The sequence below is a fragment of the Solanum verrucosum genome, unplaced genomic scaffold (genome assembly GCF_900185275.1).
Source record: "Solanum verrucosum unplaced genomic scaffold, falcon-dt-bn FXZP01000222.1, whole genome shotgun sequence".
Lineage (NCBI taxonomy): Eukaryota > Viridiplantae > Streptophyta > Magnoliopsida > Solanales > Solanaceae > Solanum > Solanum verrucosum.
This window is the reverse complement of record NW_026020027.1, coordinates 442520-458374: the sequence shown is the minus strand read 5'-3', so window position 1 is coordinate 458374 and position 15855 is coordinate 442520. Positions and strand designations below refer to the sequence as shown.

At 34.0% G+C, this 15855-nt stretch overlaps 3 protein-coding genes and 1 pseudogene across 3 annotated transcripts; all 4 read right to left on the bottom strand.

Annotated features, from left to right (window-relative positions):
• Positions 1-383: 383 nt before the first annotated feature.
• LOC125821108 (50S ribosomal protein L24, chloroplastic-like) lies at positions 384-3537 on the bottom strand (annotated as a pseudogene).
• A 1947-nt stretch (positions 3538-5484) lies between these two features.
• Positions 5485-7085, bottom strand: LOC125821333 (uncharacterized). Its single transcript, XM_049500749.1, has 2 exons — positions 6723-7085; positions 5485-5580 (listed from the first exon to the last, which is right to left on the bottom strand). The coding sequence occupies exons 1-2, from the start codon at positions 7070-7072 to the stop codon at positions 5526-5528; spliced, it is 405 nt and encodes a 134-aa protein (XP_049356706.1). The 5' UTR covers positions 7073-7085; the 3' UTR covers positions 5485-5525.
• Positions 7086-9070: 1985 nt separating this feature from the next.
• LOC125821326 (60S ribosomal protein L8) lies at positions 9071-11168 on the bottom strand. The gene is made up of 2 exons (XM_049500739.1): positions 10615-11168; positions 9071-9586 (listed from the first exon to the last, which is right to left on the bottom strand). Exons 1-2 carry the CDS (start codon positions 11052-11054, stop codon positions 9244-9246), a joined length of 783 nt encoding a protein of 260 aa, XP_049356696.1. The 5' UTR covers positions 11055-11168; the 3' UTR covers positions 9071-9243.
• Positions 11169-14466: 3298 nt separating this feature from the next.
• Positions 14467-15782, bottom strand: LOC125821328 (uncharacterized). Its single transcript, XM_049500745.1, has 2 exons — positions 15350-15782; positions 14467-14587 (listed from the first exon to the last, which is right to left on the bottom strand). Exons 1-2 carry the CDS (start codon positions 15705-15707, stop codon positions 14535-14537), a joined length of 411 nt encoding a protein of 136 aa, XP_049356702.1. The 5' UTR covers positions 15708-15782; the 3' UTR covers positions 14467-14534.
• Between the last annotated feature and the right edge of the window lie 73 nt (positions 15783-15855).

Here is a 15855-nt window from a genome sequence, read left to right as displayed (position 1 = left end):
CGTTCATTTCATAGATAATTAACCATTTTAAATTGCATTTCAATAATAAGAAAAAACAAAACGAGAAAGAACTAGCTCACAAGGATCTATTACACAGTTTTTACTTTATATTGCATTTCAACAAGTACTTACAGAGTCAAAATTGTTTTTATTGACATATAACAAATGTTGAACCCCATTAATTCCTTCGTATGTTTACTTTATTTTTCAAATTTCTTTAGTGAAAATCGTAACTTTGCCGCTGTCAACTGTCTATCAAGCTTTTCTTTGAAACAAAAATATTCATTGTAGTCGAATGAGTGCGGTTTTGGGGAAGGTAGGATGTACACAGACCTTACGCCTACCTTTGTGGATAGAAAGGCTGTTTCCGATAGACTCTCGGCTCAAGAAAAATGGTTTTTTTCATAAAGGTATGGAACTTGTATAATAGGTATAAATACAAAATTGTTATCAAATTAATGGAGAGTTAAAGAAAATACAATAACTAGAACTCACAAGCTAGCCTTCTAAGTAGCAACAGCAACTGCTTCTGTTGTTTTCTCCTTCTCTTTGACAGCTTTCTTCCAGTTCTCTGCACTATCGATAATTTCCCCCGTTTTTATGAGGTACCTGACCCTTTTACCATTGTCAAGTGCCTTATGACCCACCCGACTGGCTACCTTCTGGTCTTTCGAGCAAAGCATCACGTTCGAGCTGTGAATAGGAGCTTCAATCTGAAAGCACAACCCAAACAGTTACTTTCACACAAGGGCTGATTAATTTACATTATCCATAACCTATGTTGCTCGGACTCTCCAAAAATGCAATACTTTTGGAGGATCTCACACGCACCTGTCAGCATTTTTGAAGTCCGAGCAACATATATAGTCCATAACAAAAGAGACTTAAGATTAACTTTGGGGCAATGTGGAAACAGTTAGAAGGAAAGAAATCGAAAAAACCTTGACTATTTGGCCAGGTTCATCCTCACTCCTACTCTTCACATGCTTGGTTTTCAAGTTTATCTCTCTTATGACAACTTTGCTATTGTGCTTGATAATCTCAGTGATCTCTCCAACCTTACCTTTGTCGTGGCCAGATATGACTTTTACTGTATCTCAGAGTTTCACGTGCATTTTGTGTAGCACAGGAAGGCTGTTTGGCTTACACTTTTTCCGTTCCCATCGCTTGAGCTGCAGAAGCAATGAAAATGAAGACCCTTTTTACACAGAACAAATTTCCCTGGCACGGAAAATGGAAGTCGAACTACTAGATATTATAATTACCTTGCAAGTGACATGGAATGTTCATAGCAGAGTAACATTAAACATTTTTGGGTTATAAGAATATTCATCACCTGACGGAAGCTAAAAAGACCAGAAACGGATCAAAAGATACCAACCTTGGCTACAATGGATCCTAGAGTTTGTGTTGATTTGACCTGCAAATTAAGCATCACTTGAAAACTGTCATAATTGAACAAGCAAATAATCTTGTTGCAGCTTGACGCATGAACAAAAAAAGGTCATGTAAACAATATACGAAAAGAGGGCAAGTGAGCAATTGCAACAAGGTAACCTATTAACAACAAGTTCGTATTACAACGAAGATATTTAGAAGTCTATATTTTGCTTCAATTGCTGATGATGTTTACTAGTTTCATTTAAGAACTTACTATTATGTACATTCTGGACTATTGACTTCCACATAGAAGTTGTTCTCTTCAAATAAAAAGTTCTTCGCTTAGAAAAGTGTTCCTTCTCTTCAACTATACGTTCAGATTTATTAATATGATCATACACGCAAGTAGTAATGCAACTTTATCAGCACCTCCGCAATATTGCATGTGGGCTCAAGAGATGCTGTTTGTTACCAACTATAAGGATAACACAGCCTGTTCTGTTCAAGTATCTACCAGCAATTTTCCGCATTTCAGGAGGCAAACCAGAAAGGTGAAGAATGTTAAATCTTCTAACACAAAAAGTACGTAATGATAGGACAGTCAACACATGCCTAATATATCAATATTTGAAGACGAAAGAAGAGGATTAATCATAGGGAAGTAAAATTGAAACAAAGACAGTTCATTCTGAAACTCGCAAAACCAAAGCATCAGAACATATAGATCAAACTACATTAAAAGTAATCCGTGAAACTATCACTAACCCCAGGTAAGATGTCATGTGGTAGCCGCACCACCCTCAACTAACTATACATTAATTGACCAATTTAAAATACACGCACACACTAAGTTCATATCCACTATCACATAGTAGTTCCAAGTGTAGTGATAATTCATTCACACCCATTGACTAAACAATCTTGCATCTAGATTTGTAGTAATCTCTTCCATAGCCTAGTTGGTGAAGAGAATTTCCGATGTTGAAAGTTATAGTCCCCACAACTCAATTTGTCTGGTAAACTACTCGGCGCTCCCCATGGGGTAGTAAATGTGTTTGGCTATTACAGAAAACATTTCCTCTAGGAAAATGTTTTCAATTGTTTCCTTACGGTGAAATCTCGTAGGACTAATATTTTCCTATTCCCAGAGAAATGGGGACAGAGCTTATGTCACACATGGGCGGAAGTCATATTCTTTTACACAAACACACATATTAGATAATGGAGAAATCTGCTATTTTCAGCTTCGAAGCTCAACGAGTAATGCGTCTGTCTCTCTACCTTTCTCTACTTAAATTCATCAGTCAGAATTGAACCCATGACACGTACCTACCTTACATCACGTTGTACTTACTTTGTGATTGAACCAATGCCATTGGGATCATTTTCCTTCTATAAAATTTCAAAGCTTAATTAGTACTTGGAAACACAATCTACATATACTATCCTATAACATGTAAAAATAAGTATATGTCACCTATACTTTTATACCCCAAACACTAACACTTCCTCCATCCATACTAAATGCACCTTTAGAGTTTAGAGTTTAGAGTTTTTGCCACGGTGCCACCCGAGGCCTCTTCAGTCATCGAGTGAGTATCCGAGCCAACTTGCACACAACTCCACTAATTTCCCCTTTGTCGGAAATTTACACTGTGTAGCTAGGTAAAAACAGTAAAATGTATATACTATATATTGACTCCCCTTGGCTTCTTCATGAGTTTACTACTACATATTTTCACACTTCATAGTGAAAATCTTGACTACTCTAGTGCTAATTCCACGGGATACCTACTTACTCACACCAACCAGGTGTGGACATATATCAAGAAATAATTGCCTTTGTTATAATTTGAACGTAAGACCTCATGATTCTCGACCCATTTTATTGACAAGTAGGCCACACATTTAAGTGCATTATACAAAGTCTTGATCAAAATTAAGCAAACATTTACAAATGTTAACAAAATTAAAAGAGTAAACTATGAATAAACAGCATTAATTGAAGAAAAGAATGGGTTTTTGAAAGAGTAGTGAAGTAAAAAAGAGTACCAGAGGTGAGCAGAGAGGAAGAGGAGAAAAGGGTTGGCCCAAAAATGAGTTGGAAGAGATGGAAAGAGAAGTAAATGAGTTCTGAAGAGCTGCCATTGCCACCATTTCTTCAAATCTTTCAACAAACAAAAAGAAGGGAATTTTGGATTGAGTTGGAAGCAACACTTTTATTGGATTGGACCTTAAACGGGTTGACCCGGCCCAAAAATATTCTTCCTTTTTGGGAAATGAGTAAAATTTTCTTTTATTTAGTAGTATAATTTTTTTATTGAAAATTTTGATGATAACAACAACATATTCGGAGTAGTTACTTCTACTTTTTAAAGGTTGAGAGATTGTTTCTATTAGATTCTCAACTTCTTTTTAAAAAATTGACGAATAGTTTTTTCATACAACTCATTAAAATTCATTTAAATAAAAATATCTTGAATAGAAATGCGGAAAATTCTAGCATGATGCATTTTTAACAGAGGGTGTTATTGTCTAAAATGTATTTTTCGCATTGAAAATAATTATTTTGAACTACATTCGTAATAAATAACTATCTCACATAATTTTACGTGAAATTCATGGTATTGAGTTTGAGATATTGTTACAATTCATTTGATTAAGGGGTATGCAATTAATTATTTGTAATTTAAATTAAAGTTATTGGGTAAATCTGTAATTGACATTTTATATATGTCTCGGACGGTCCATCTTGCATTAATTTTGATAATTTCATTGAGTATCTATTATCTTCCACCAACATAAATATCGAATAGCTATGTTCAAGTATATATAATTCTTCCATCAATCCACATATGAAGTCACATTTTAAGGGTAAAAGTTAAGTACATGATTACGTAGGTATGTTGTTATTATCTTTCATAACTCATAAGTGCAATGGCATAGCTAAGTGAAAACAAGAGGTTCATTCAAAAAAAATAAAAATTGAAGGGCTTCTTTGTGTGGGGTTACTTCTTTGTCACCATGTGTAAGTTATGGATCAATAACAGACGAACCTTTTTAATTTTTTAAATGGTATTTGATACCCACATTAAAGTCATCTAAGCCATGTAAGGCTCACTATTACAAACCAAGTTCATCACAATGTGGATATCGAGGTCACACATGTAGTCATGGGGTTGACAATAGCTATCGGAGCGAGAACAAGCAATAGGGCCAGATTAATTTAGGATCTGAGTTGAGTAATGGACATGAGAACGGTTTCATCAAAAGGGGTAGTGGTTAAGTGATATGTGATTAAGGGAATATGCAAATTATTGAGTAAAGAGTCTCTCATTTCCATCCTTAGTCTAAACTTTCCATCCCCCTCTATCTATCTCTGTATTTTCTCAGTTAACATTCTTTGTTTCGTTTTAAAAATTGTTAGTTGTTAGTTGCTTGTTTTCATTTCTTAATTTAACTTGAGTTGTTACATCCACTCAGTGGGGAAAGAGCTTCTTTTTTTTTTTCATATTCAGAACTTGAACCCAAAATCTTTAATTAACTGATGAACAAAATAACCCAATCGACTACACCATATTCTTTGTAGTCACAACTCACTACTTATCAAACTAATATATTCTCAATAAGGTTTATATATAACTAATATAGCTTTGGAGTATCTTGTGTTTTTCTTCAAATATTGCATTCTTAGTATTAATATAGATAGAGAGAGTGGTTTCTTTTAAATAAAAAAAAACAAACTTTACACCATAATATTATGGGAAAATGCATAAGTACCCCCAGCCTATGTCCAAAATTTCAGAGACACACCTAACATTTACTAAGGTCCTATTACCCCCGAACTTCTTTTATATATAATAGTCTACCCCTTTTCAGCCTACGTGACACTATTCTTGAAAAAATTGTCAACACGCGTTGGGCCCACAAGAGAGTGCCACGTAGGCCGAAAAGGGGTAGAATATTATATATAAAATAAGTTCGGGGGGATAATAGGACCTTAGTAAAGATTAGGTGTGTCTCTGAGATTTTGGACATAGGCTGGGGGTACTTATGCATTTTCCCTAATATTATACAAGAGTTTTAATTAAAATGAAATTTTACAATAACAAAGAGAGCCGGAGGTGGATTAATTAGTCCAAATATCAAATCAAGAAAGGGGCTGGAATCATTGCAGCAAGGCAAGCTATCCTGGAGAACCTAAAATGAACAAAAACAACCACATGAAAATTAGAAAATCATCTAAATTTATTCATCTGACTAATTTATAATATTTATCCAAGATAAGATGAACAAGAGAAAGCCATAATATATCTCCATCATCATTCTCTTTTGGGGATGATTAATTAGGTCAAAGAAAAATACGATAGAAAAAAACTGAAGAGTAACGGCAGCAAGTGATTGAGTTCAGTAGTTCCTCATATAAAATTATTGACTCTAGAGATATAGTAATATGGAGAAGACAAAATTGTTTCAAGCACCGACAGAACCGGAAGCGCCCCTTCTTTCAAAGAGAGGAGGACGGGTTATTCACATTTCATTTGATGGTCAGAGGCGAATTGAAAGTTAAGCAGTGGGAATTCTAAAGATTCCCCGGGGGAAAAATAGAGATGTCTCCTACGTTACCCATAATATGTGGAAGTATCGACGTAATTTCATAGAGTCATTCGGTCTGAATGCTACATGAAGAACATAAGCCAGATGAATGATTTAAACTATTTCTCTTTCGAAATTTCGAATCAATTTCGAAAGTTCCCCTCTCGACATCATTATTCCAAGAAAATTTGATAGTTAAAAATAACTTTTGATCATCTTAGGAAAAAAGATAAGTCTTTTTTTTTTCATCTGATTGATAAAATCCAAAGAATGGGGAGGGTTTCGTATCTATCAATTCGATCAAATAGACTGAGCAATTGGGTCCGATGCATTAAGTGAAATTAATTCTCACAGAGTGACGAATTAAAAGAATAAAGTGATCCTTGTCATGATGTTTAGAGATCAAACACGTAAAAATGGGGTTGAGGGTAGCTCACTTGGTGATTTTTCGATATTCTACTATTAAGGTGAAAGGTGAAAGGTAAAAGGTTCAAACTCCATCAATAGCTTAGCCTCTCCTTCACCTCTCGTAACTTAAGTTGTACACCACGTGCAAACTAGGCGATATATTTAAATGAAGAAAGATAAAGAAATATGCACATTATTCCGAGTTTCAATAGTTGTTGTTAGTTTCATTGATTGACTCTACACGAATTTGTGGATCATAACTTTTTCTATTGCAACATTCATATGTATCAAATGCGTTCTATTCTGTATAAAATAATTTCAATCAACTTCCTCTATACCTGGATTTACAATTACGATAATGAGGGAGTTGATTGACAGACCGCGAAGCATCTACCGCGGCCTTCTTCTTCAAATTCCTGCCGGAATTAGCTACCGCCATTCTCGGCGGTAGAACATGATCTGCATCTTCCGATATGGAGTAAAGAGACGGTTTCCATTCAGGGAATGAACCAGCTGATCTCGCCGATCCTCTTCTCCTCCGTCGCCTCCGTTTATACATAATAATGTTGTTAATATCGGACGATGCTACAGAAGCTGTAGGTACAAGGATCTCCTCTTCTTCTTCAGTGCGATGTGTACGTTTTGATGAACAGCCACAACACGATACAAGTTCAACGAAAAACTTCATATTTACCAGGTATGTATGTGTATATAAACTTAGAAATAATGATTGCACGCAAGGTGTTTGATAAAATGTCGAATATAAATTATGCTAAAGTTGTTTGATAAAATGTGCATGATAGAATGTCCCAAAGATGTTTGATAAAATGTGCATGATAGAATGTCCCAAAGATGTTTGATAAAATGCGTCTGAGATTGCCAAAGAGAATGCCTATGATCCTGGAAAGGTGTTTGATAAAATGTCTTATGATAGATTGTCGGAGAAGTGTTTGATAAAATGCGTATGATAGATTGTTGGAAAAGTGTTTGATAAAATGCGTATAATAGATTACCTCGGAAAGGTGTTTGATAAAATGTCTTATGATAGATTGCGGGGAAGATGTATATACTTGATAAAATGTGTATGATAGATTGTTAGAGAAGTGTTTGATAAAACGCGTATAATAGATTACCTCGGAAAGGTGTTTGATAAAATGTCTTATGATAGATTGCAGGAAAGATATATACTTGATAAAATTGTGTATGATAGATTGCCGGAAAAGTGTTTGATAAAATGTGTAAGATAGAAGTAAATGTGTGTATTTTTCTTTCTTACTTTCTATAGATCTCTTTGTTTACGTCTCTTTTCCCCCCTCCGACTCTCTTTGTACAACGCGCTCTCTTCTCTTTCTCTCTATGTTTGGATTTGGGAAATGTTTGTGTTAGTTTGGCTCAAATGGTTTTGCGAGAAGTGTGGAGACATTATAAACAAAGATGGTTGGTGAGTTTCCTACTATTAGAGCCAAATATTATTAATTGTGGTGTAAAATTATTGGCTTAATACATAGTTTGCCGTGTTGCTTGGACTCGTCAGAAATGTCAATGTGTGTTGGATCCTTGATGAGCAATGCATTTTGGAGGTTCCAACATGGGTGTGGGGCTAACACTTTTTAAGAGTTCGAGCAACATTACCCTTGATACACGTCACTTAAGTATGCACTCGTGTCTCTTTTGTGTGTCATGTAGTAATAAAATGGAGTGTTTTAGACATAGTTTTGACACACGTTAGCGTGTAAGAGAGATTTCGCTACAAATTTGCGGATAAATTATGCATTATTTACGAATTACTTGCATTATTATCGTAATAATTTTTTTAGAGGTGGTATATGTTTTATGGTCTATTGCGAATATTTTTAGTTGTATGATTATATCATTCTTTTAGATAGAGATACATAAATAAAATATATGATATTTTTAACCGACTAAATAGTAAAACATGGTGATTTCTGGTGCTTGTTCTAATGAGAGATAACAAACATCCGATTAAATAGCTGAGATGTACCCAAACTGACCTAAAGGTAGCTATTGAAACAAAGGAAAAGAAAAACTAAATGTAATTATAACATCAAATTTAATTACTCCTATAAACTTTGCCGGCCGACAGAAAGTCAAGAAAGCTAATTAATTAAATTAATAAAAGTGCAAGATAATAATTTATATTGAGTAAGTGGATATCCATTATTATCACCAATAAATCCGAAAGAATCATGGCTAATTATTTCATCTACAAAATATTGTTTATGCTTAAATGTTCATATAAGGAAACCTGCGTTGCTTGCACATTAGACAATAAATAAATTCACTTGTTTAAATAAGTCCAAGTAATTACAAGGCTGAATGAATAAGTAAATATATAAATAAGAAACATAGATGGAAGAGTCTATTTGAGGAGATTTGATTGATTCTGAATAAAAGAATTCATAATACAAGGAGGTAATCCGTTCCCTATTTCAGGTCTGAGATAATTGTTCGTTCAAAAACTATACGATAAAGGTTCAACAAACCCTCCCCACCCCCCATCTGATACCTAAGTCCATATTCTATGGATTACGACATACCCAATTTAATTCCACAAGTAAGGTCTATAAAGATTCAAGTGTACGCAAACCATATCCCTACCTCATCATGAAAGGTAGAGACGTTTCCGAAAAACCAGAGTAAAGTCACAGTCCAAGAATAAAGCACATGAGGGGAAAAGGTAGTAAAATGCACCAAACAAGGATCATGAAAACAGAACTTACTAAACATCCCAACAAAATTTAGCATGTTATAACTTCACTACAAAATGTTTTTTTTAACTGAATTCTCAAAAATTGATCAGGATAAAATAACAAGATAGAAAAGTAACAAGTGAAGAGCTTAAGCCTTGTCGGCCTTGGCAGCAGTAGCAGCAGCTTGACCACGAAGACGACCAGTCCTCCTTGCAGCAATAAGACCAACCTTTTGTCCAGGAGGTGCATCACGACGGACTGTACTGGCATGACCAATGTGTTGATGGTTACCACCACCATGGGGATGCTCCACAGGATTCATAGCAACACCACGAACCTTAGGCCAGCAGTTCCTCTTCACACGGTACTTATGGTAAGCATTACCAGCTTTAAGCATTGGTTTCTCAGTACGTCCTCCACCAGCAACCTGACCAATCATAGCACGACATCCACTGGGCACAATCTTTTTGGCTCCTGATGGGAGCTTAACCCTGTCGAGAGTTCAAATTTGATTAATCACATTCCATAACATCTGAAATACTTCTAACAGACAGTATGGCCTTAGTATAACCACATTCCGTAAAACTAACATCTGTTAGAAATAATAGATAAAAGACATTGGATGTAGCATGACAACAAAAACTGTCATTGCAGCAATCACAATAATCTAACTAAGCTAAGTGTTTTACGAACTAACTAGTCACAGAACACAACAACTATAAGGTAAGAATATCACCATTAAACATATTACAAAGTACATTCTTTTTCCAGATAAAGCATCATACATATACAAAATCAGGTTTCACAATACACTTCTGAGTCTTTCTTCACCATCACTACAATGCACCTCAATGACAAACTTACAAACTAGTTTAAAACAATGGATATTATTTGGGGAAAAAAAGGACACTTCTCACATAGCAAAGCTTCATTCATAGGACAAGATAATCTGATACAGTTAACCTCCTTCCCCAACTCCAACAGCACGAACTTCACATTAAACTAGTCTATCCACATATTGAATAGAAACACAACATTGTATCGGGATAGCAACCCGACTTCAACGAACCATGTCTTCATCCAATTACACTAGCAAAGTACTCTTAAGCAGATATATATTTCATAGGCAATATTACCAAAAAAAAGGGTCAAATCCAAACCATTTTCCCCACAAGTTTAAACTTAACCATCATCTTGACTATGCTACTTTATCCAGCAATCAAACCATCAATTAATCATACAAATAGAAGCATTTATCAAGTCAATTAATCAAACCAACTACACCATATCAATCGAGTGGCGTAGCCACGTATAGTTAAGGGTAGCCAGCCACTATATAAGTCAAATTATGTTTTTTAGTATGTATAGTTAAGTTCAGCACCGCAACAAAATTTCTAGCTTCACCACTGCATCAATCCTAAACTAGTCAGGTTAGTTTTCAATCATACTAACAAAAGCATAAGCATGTATTAGGGGTTCAAAAATATACAATTGAAACAAAACGAGTAATAATATATACCTAGTGGTACCATTATCAGGATTATGACTGATAACAATGGCGTAATCACCAGAACACCTAGCAAAAACACCACGGTCGCCAACTTTATGCTCAACGTTACAAACAACAGCTCCTTCGGGAATAGATCTAAGCGGCAACACATTACCAACCATAAGAGTAGCTTTTTTCCCACAATACACAAACTGTCCAGTGTACATCCCTTCAGCGGCAACGAACAGCTCCTTCTGATGCTTGTACCTGAAAGGATGACGGAATGTCACGCGTGCAAGTGGTGCACCTCTCCCTGGATCGTGAATCACCTCTGTGATTACTCCTTTCAGGTATCCATTTCTCTCGCCGAAATCGAGGGTACGGAATCGGGCCGGACCTTTCCTGTGGTGGGTATGGGATTTGAAAACCGACCCAGCTCCCTTACGTTGTGCTCTGATCACACGACCCATTTCGCCGGTTTCTCTCTCTCTACACTCTCTCGCCGGAGGGGTTTTGAGGAGAATGATAGGAAGAAGATGATATACTAGGGTTTTTAGAGGGTAATGGATTGCCCTAGTTATGATTTGGGCTTAAGAAATTTGGTCCAAGAATGATTTTGAGCCCATATACGGATATCATGGCCCAATATTAGTTTCCACTTTGATAAGGAGCAAGTGGACCGATAGTCGATTTGAGGATCGTTATTTAAGTCATAGCCGAAGTATATAACTCTTTATAAGTTTAACCATTTTAGAATCAAGTTCAAGATTCACGGGGAATATTTAATCGTTATTTAAGTCATAACTAAAGTATATAACTTTTTGTAAGTTTATCCCTTTAAGAATCAAGTTCAAGACTCACGGGAATATTTAATCGTTATTTAAGTCATAGATGAAGTATATAACTTTTTTTTTGTAAGTTTAGCCGTTTTGAATCAAGTTCAAAACTCACGGGAATATTTAACCGTTATTTAATTTCATAGCTGAAGTATATAACTTTTTGTAAGTTTAGTTGTTTTAGAATCAAGTTCAAGACTCAAGGGAATATTTTATCGTTATTTAAGTCATAGCCAAAGTATATAACTTTTTATAAGTTTAACTGTTTTAGAATCAAGTTCAAGAGTCACGGGAATATTTAATCGTTATTTAAGTCATAGCTAAAGTATATAACTTTTTGTAAGTTTAGCCGTTTTATAATCAAGTTCAAGACTTACGGGAATGACGTTAAAATTTATTCATGTCTGAAGTTGTATATGAGTCTGAAGTTTGACAAATTAATTGTGTAAGCAATTTTTCAACATTTTTGTTTGAAGTTTTGATTCAAACTTGTAGCTTGGTAAGTTTTATAGAGTGCTTATTTAGACCAAATATGTTTTAAGGAGTAGAGTGTTGGTTAATCAAGAATTCACACGTTCAAAAGATGAGAGTAGCGAAAATAAAAATGCTTAGATGGATGTGTGGACATACTAGAAGAGATATGAGGATACATGACAATGTGGGAATGACATTTGTGGTGGACTAGATGTAACAATGAGACTGAGATGGTTCGAACATGTAAAAAGGAGAAGTACAAATGTCCTAACGAGGTGGTACTAGAGATTGATATGTTTAAGGAGAGGTAATGGACATACTAGAAGAGATACGAGGATACATGACAATATGGGAATGACTCGTGGTGGATAAGAGATAGAAAATGAGATTGAGATGGTTCAAACACGTGAAAAGAAAGAATACAAATGTCCTAGTGAGGAGGTACAAGCAGGGGCGGCTCAAACCCGCTGGTGGCCTAAGGCCAAAATCAAACTAGAGGCCTTAAAAAAAAAATTAAAAATATTTTTATTTTAAATCTATTTTTCTAGCTTTTGAGATGCAAAATTGTTAATAATTTTTGTGTAGTCAATCTCTTCTAATAATTCTTTTTCAATCGATAATATAGCCAAACCACTTCTAAAATTTATCAAGAGCACCTTTTTGAGATTTTATCAAGTTATCGACTTTTCTTTTTCTTTAAAGTTTTGAATGACCGGATTCATATTTTCTAGTTGACATATTAAATTCTAACAAATATTTTAAACACTATTTACAATATCAAATAAAAATATAATAAACATAAGACACAAAACAAAAATAACATTAAAAATTAGAATGATATTACCGAATTCAAGAACGATGAAGACTTGATTTTCGAAAATGAATTGGGTTGTTGCAATATATTTTTCTCCAAATTTAAAATATAAACTATCAATAGAATAAGGAAATTCTTAAGTTTTGAATAAGAGAGAGATACAAGATTAGAAAAGAGAAAGAGAGAAGAAATAGAAGAGAAGAAGAGAGGAGGATAGAATATATAAAAATAAAATTAGAAAAAGAATAAGGTAAAAAAAAAAGATAACTTGTACATTAAAAAAAAAAGTACACAACTTTTTATTGGAAAGGGAAAAAGTAATTGTCATATCTATCCCTTCATTAATGTCGTTTGCATTTGTTGTCTTAGTTCTATTTTTTTTTTTTTTAGTTTAAACCTACCTAATTAACTTTAAAATGGGGCCCTCAATTTATTGGGGGCCTAAGGCCAAAGACTTTTTTTTTATAACTTACCAGCCGTCCCTGGGTACAAGAGATTGATAGTGATATGTTTAAGAAGAGGTAGATCGAAGAAATAATATTGGGAGGTGAATAGACATGATATGACACATTTTCAACTTACTGAGGACATTACACTTGATAAGAGAGCGTAAAGGTCAAAGATTATGATAGAAAATTAGTAGGCAGTTGTACGTTTTATCTATGTTATGTGGGAGAGCTTCACGCTGGTTTAGAACACTTTACTTCGTTCCCCTTCCCCTTATCAGTCTCATTATATGTGTGAGTGTTATCGTATTCCTTAATTATACAACTGTTGTTTCTTTCACTCGATTATTCCTACTATTTTGGTGTCATTAATTTTCTCTTCTCTTAATTATATGTTTTTACTCTTGTATTTTTAAATCTATAAACGTTTTTCTTAAACTGAAGATCTTATAATAAACAACTTCTCTATTTTACTCAAGATATAAAAAAATTTACGCACACTTTATTTTTAAAATCTCACTTACGAAATTAGACAGGTAGTTATTGAAGTACCTTAGTTCAAAGATAAGACTAAAAACAATACAATGTGAGAGGGTCCATAATAAGTTGGTCCAATAAAAATTGAATGTAATCATCAACTACTTCCATAAAAGGCAGTCATATATGTGAATGTGTAGGTCCTTATGGTCCCATGTACCCATTGTTTGTAGTGCCATAGGTTTTAATAATCCATTAATACTAATCTAGTGGTTGACAATCTACCGTGTATGGTGAAATGGTTGAAATCTTTCTATCTTTAATTAAATATCTGAAGTTTGAATTGGAAAAACAAAAAACTTATTATTGGTGAGCATTTTACCCCCCTAAGTTAGTCTATTTATTCGATGTAAATTCAAATTAATCAGTTCGGTAAATTTCAAATTAACTATAGATAGGAAAGATTGTTAAGAGAGTTAGGATCTTAAGAGATCCTTTGCTTTGGAGTTATCTAATCAATCTATAAAAGATCCAAACAACCAAATAAACAAAAGATATACAAAGTTAATACTTAGAAGATTAGCATATATCTCCATCTAATCAACAATAGATCTTATATTTCCAAATTCTCTACAACCTTCCATCTAAATAGAGACTCTTATCCTACGATTTCAAGAAACTAATATGTAACTAATACACTACCAAAAAGTTATAGTGGCGTGTTAAGTACTCCGTCATTTTTAACTAGAAGTTTCGAGCATGAGTCATGGTATGAAGTCTATCTTTGGAAGGAAACATTTTACCCTTGTAATGAAATTTTCTTCAAAACAGATACCAAATAACGGACGAGAAACACAACTACTATTATTGTAAGTAAATATCTAAGTCACAAGACAACATTTTCTATCTTTGTGCTTCAAATCTCTGTCCTGTTTCAGTTTTCTTTTTCAGAATTCCTGTAAATTCAACAAAATGCAGTGTAATGTTCAGTCTGTAGCATAAAAAAGACACAAAATGTACAACACAAAATTGACTAGCCAATTGGACTTAAAAAAAACTCGAAATAAGTGACATAGCATTATTTCACGTGAATAAACAAAGTTCACATGAGATGAAATCAGTTTGTACTTGTATAAGAAAATTTTTCATTATAGAGGATCGGAATTTAAACTTGATGTGTTTAACATTATCATTGTACAGAACAATGATAATAGTAAAAATAGTGCCCACCGACTATTTTTTGGACACGTAAGTGAAAGATGAATATTGTTACGAAGTTTCAAATTCTACAGGTGGAATTCCTCGATAACGTGTTGGAGTTTCACATATGAAATTCGATACTTCATAATAGTGATTATTTTTCAATTACAGAGGTGGTAATAATTTTTGTGAATTTACCATATAAATTTGAGTTCAAATTAAAATTCTAGACTAATCACGATTGAAATTACTTAAAAAATCCAGACTCATAAAGGAGAAAATAAGTTGAGGGCATTTGAAGCATTGTCCAATATAAAAAAAAAATACTAGGTTCAATCAAACTCATAGAACATAAGATCACATCGGTTTTTAACTATCATCATAACTTGACAGTTGACTCATTATAGCAAGTTACATGTGAGACTCACCTATTTTCAATAACAACTGCATCTCATTCCCAAACAGGTCGGATTCAACTATAACCACAACAAAAGAGTAAAGGGAGGAAGAATTTTTACCATTTGGATTACAATGTGGTGGATCTTCAAAAAGTGAAAGTGAAAGTTGTTTATGAGCTAATCCAATATCAAAAAGTATAATCCCAGAATTAAGATCATCAACAATAATTCCTTTAACAGGTAGCCACACAAATAATTCTTCTTGTAAAAGTCCTTGAACACCATTAAGGCTACCATAAGTAAGATTAGCTTTCAAATAACTCTCATAAAAGGCTATTGTATCAAACTTAGTCAAACAAGGCCCATATAAATAAACTTCAAGAAGCCCATTAGTTGATGAGTAATTATAAGATTTTACTTCTTTTGGAAGAAGACCATATGGTAAGCCTTTGGATTTTAGAAGATCATGAATGGACATAGTTGAAGAATGTGATAAAGAGATGAACAACAAGAAGAAAATGAGTAAAATAAGTTGAAATTGATGATAATATTGAAGAAAAGCCATGAATGATGGAAATGATGAGAGAGAAAGAGAGAGAGAGTTTTGTATTTTTTGGTTTGTTATC

Coding starts and splice junctions, on each gene's coding strand:
- LOC125821333 (XM_049500749.1), bottom strand. CDS start 7,072: ATGAAGTTTTTCGTTGAACTTGTATCGTGTTGTGGCTGTTCATCAAAA. Junction 5,581..6,722: donor TATCGTAATTGTAAATCCAG/GTATAGAGGAAG, acceptor TGTTCATTTTAG/GTTCTCCAGGATAGCTTGCC.
- LOC125821326 (XM_049500739.1), bottom strand. CDS start 11,054: ATGGGTCGTGTGATCAGAGCACAACGTAAGGGAGCTGGGTCGGTTTTC. Junction 9,587..10,614: donor CCTGATAATGGTACCACTAG/GTATATATTATT, acceptor AACTCTCGACAG/GGTTAAGCTCCCATCAGGAG.
- LOC125821328 (XM_049500745.1), bottom strand. CDS start 15,707: ATGTCCATTCATGATCTTCTAAAATCCAAAGGCTTACCATATGGTCTT. Junction 14,588..15,349: donor ACCACATTGTAATCCAAATG/GTAAAAATTCTT, acceptor TTGAATTTACAG/GAATTCTGAAAAAGAAAACT.